Here is a 2,253-nt window from a genome sequence, read left to right on the forward strand (position 1 = left end):
AAAAAAAAAAAAAAAAAAAAAAAAAAAAAAAAAAAAAAAAAAAAAAAAAAAAATAAAAAAAATAATAAAAAAAAAAAAAAAAAAAAAAAAAAAAAAAAAAAAAAAAAAAAAAAAAAAAAAAAATAAATATAAATTTAAAAAAATTTTTTTTTTTTAATAATTTCATAAAAAAATTTTTTTTTTTTTTTTTTTTTTTTTTTTTTTTTTTCTTTATTTCTGAACAATCATGCAAATATAACTTTTTATTATATTTTTTTCCTGTATAGTCATAAGAAATGTTCTCTTTTTTTTTTTTAAGTGTGCAAAAATTGTACACATTAAAAGGTATAAAAATATATATTTTTCTTTTTTTTTCTCTTTTCACCTGAACATGTTCATGTAAATGTTCACATTTATGAAGATGTACATATGTTCAAATTTATCCAGTTCCATATTTTAATACATACATATAAATATATATATATATATATATATATATATATATATATATATATATATATATATTTTCCCACCTTTAGCTCAATTGATAAGATTCATTTCAACTTAATGCCTTAACAACCATATTTACGTTAAACTTTTTAAGGTGTGTATATTTTTGTCCTACTCCAACAAAAACGATTGGCTTTCCAGTCAAATACACCATAGATAATGCAGTTCCAACTTTATCATCCACTGTATCAAACTTGGTTAAAATAATTCCATCGATTGTACGTTTATTGGTCGAATTACATGTTGCATCAGTTAATGCTTGATTGAATTTTTTTAATTGATCAATTGCATCATTTCCAACTAAGGCTTCTCCAACGAATAAGATTAGATCTGGATTATTATAAAGAATTAATTTTCCAAGAGATCTCATTAAAGGTTCATTATCTTGCATTCTTCCTGCTGTATCGATTAATATCACATCATAATTTTCTTTTTTTGCATATAAGATAGCTTCTTTAGCAATAGCTGATGCATCTTTTCCATATCCTTTTTCATATAAAAATACGTTGAGACAATTGGCATGTATTCTTAATTGTTCAACCGCTCCAGCTCTAAATGTATCACATGCTGCTATCATAATTTTAAGATTACCTTTATTTTTTAAATAATAACATACCTTAGCTAAGTTGGTTGATTTCCCTACACCATTAACACCTAAGAATACAATAGAATATAATTTCCCCATAGATTTGGATTCAATAGCAGATCTTAAAACATCTACAGAATCTTTTGGTATTAAAATAGATTGTATGGTTTCTGATAATACATTAGAAACAGTTTTTTTAACATTTAAAGCGAAGAGTGTTTTTTTCTTTCCTATAAGATTTTCTTTCATTCTATCAATTAGAGTATCACAAATACCTATAGCAACATTCTTTGAAAGTAATTTATTTTTAATTTCATGTAAAATTTTTTCAATATCTTCTTCTTCAATTTTGCTATTATAAGAAAACATTTTAAATAGAGAATCGTTTAATTTATTTAATATATTATTTTTATTTTCAGTAGCACCATCACTAGAATCATCATCATCATCATCTCCTTCATATTTACTATTATTATAAATATTGCTATTATTATTATTATTATCATTATCCATTTCGTTATTTTTATTTTTATTATTAATATCATTATCGTCATTTTTAGAATAATCTAATTTTCTTATATCCCTTTTTGTTACTTTTTGACTTAATTCCCATTCTCTTGCAGTTTTTTTAACTTTAGCATTTTTTTTATTTTTTATATTATTATTATTATCATCATCATCATCTTCTAGAGTGCTATTACTATTATTTTGATTATCGCTTGATGTTTCTTCATCACTTTTGTTATTAGTGTTATGTTTATTATTTTTTTTGTTATCACTTTTATGTGTATTATTATTTAAGTTTTTATGTTCATCGAGATTTTCAACAATTTCTAAAAAATTGTCATCAAAATCTATAGGAAAATCATAATCAAATACATCTTTATTTTTTGGTAATATTTTAATAAAGTTTTTTTTTACTTGTAAAAATAAATTTTCTAAATAAGTTGAATTTTGAATACCCTGATACACTATAAGTATGACAAGTTCTAAGTCATTTATTAATTTCCACTTAGCATGATAATTATTATGTTTCTTAGAAAACTCTTCATATTTTTCTTCTATTAATACATGTTTCACTATAGTTCTTATTGTAGTATCATCAATCTCATAAAAATTATATGACCACAATAACAGACCTCCTTTATTAAATATGTTAATGACATCAATCATTTTTT

General features: G+C 21.7%; 1 protein-coding gene across 1 annotated transcript; it reads right to left on the reverse strand.

Moving 5' to 3' along the window:
- Window positions 1-538: 538 nt before the first annotated feature.
- Window positions 539-2,248, reverse strand: PGSY75_1366600 (signal recognition particle receptor alpha subunit; the record flags this gene model as incomplete). The annotated part of the gene is made up of 1 exon (XM_018787684.1): window positions 539-2,248. One exon carries the CDS (start codon window positions 2,246-2,248, stop codon window positions 539-541), a length of 1,710 nt encoding a protein of 569 aa, XP_018640426.1.
- Between the last annotated feature and the right edge of the window lie 5 nt (window positions 2,249-2,253).

This window comes from Plasmodium gaboni, chromosome 13 (genome assembly GCF_001602025.1).
Source record: "Plasmodium gaboni strain SY75 chromosome 13, whole genome shotgun sequence".
NCBI lineage: Eukaryota > Apicomplexa > Aconoidasida > Haemosporida > Plasmodiidae > Plasmodium > Plasmodium gaboni.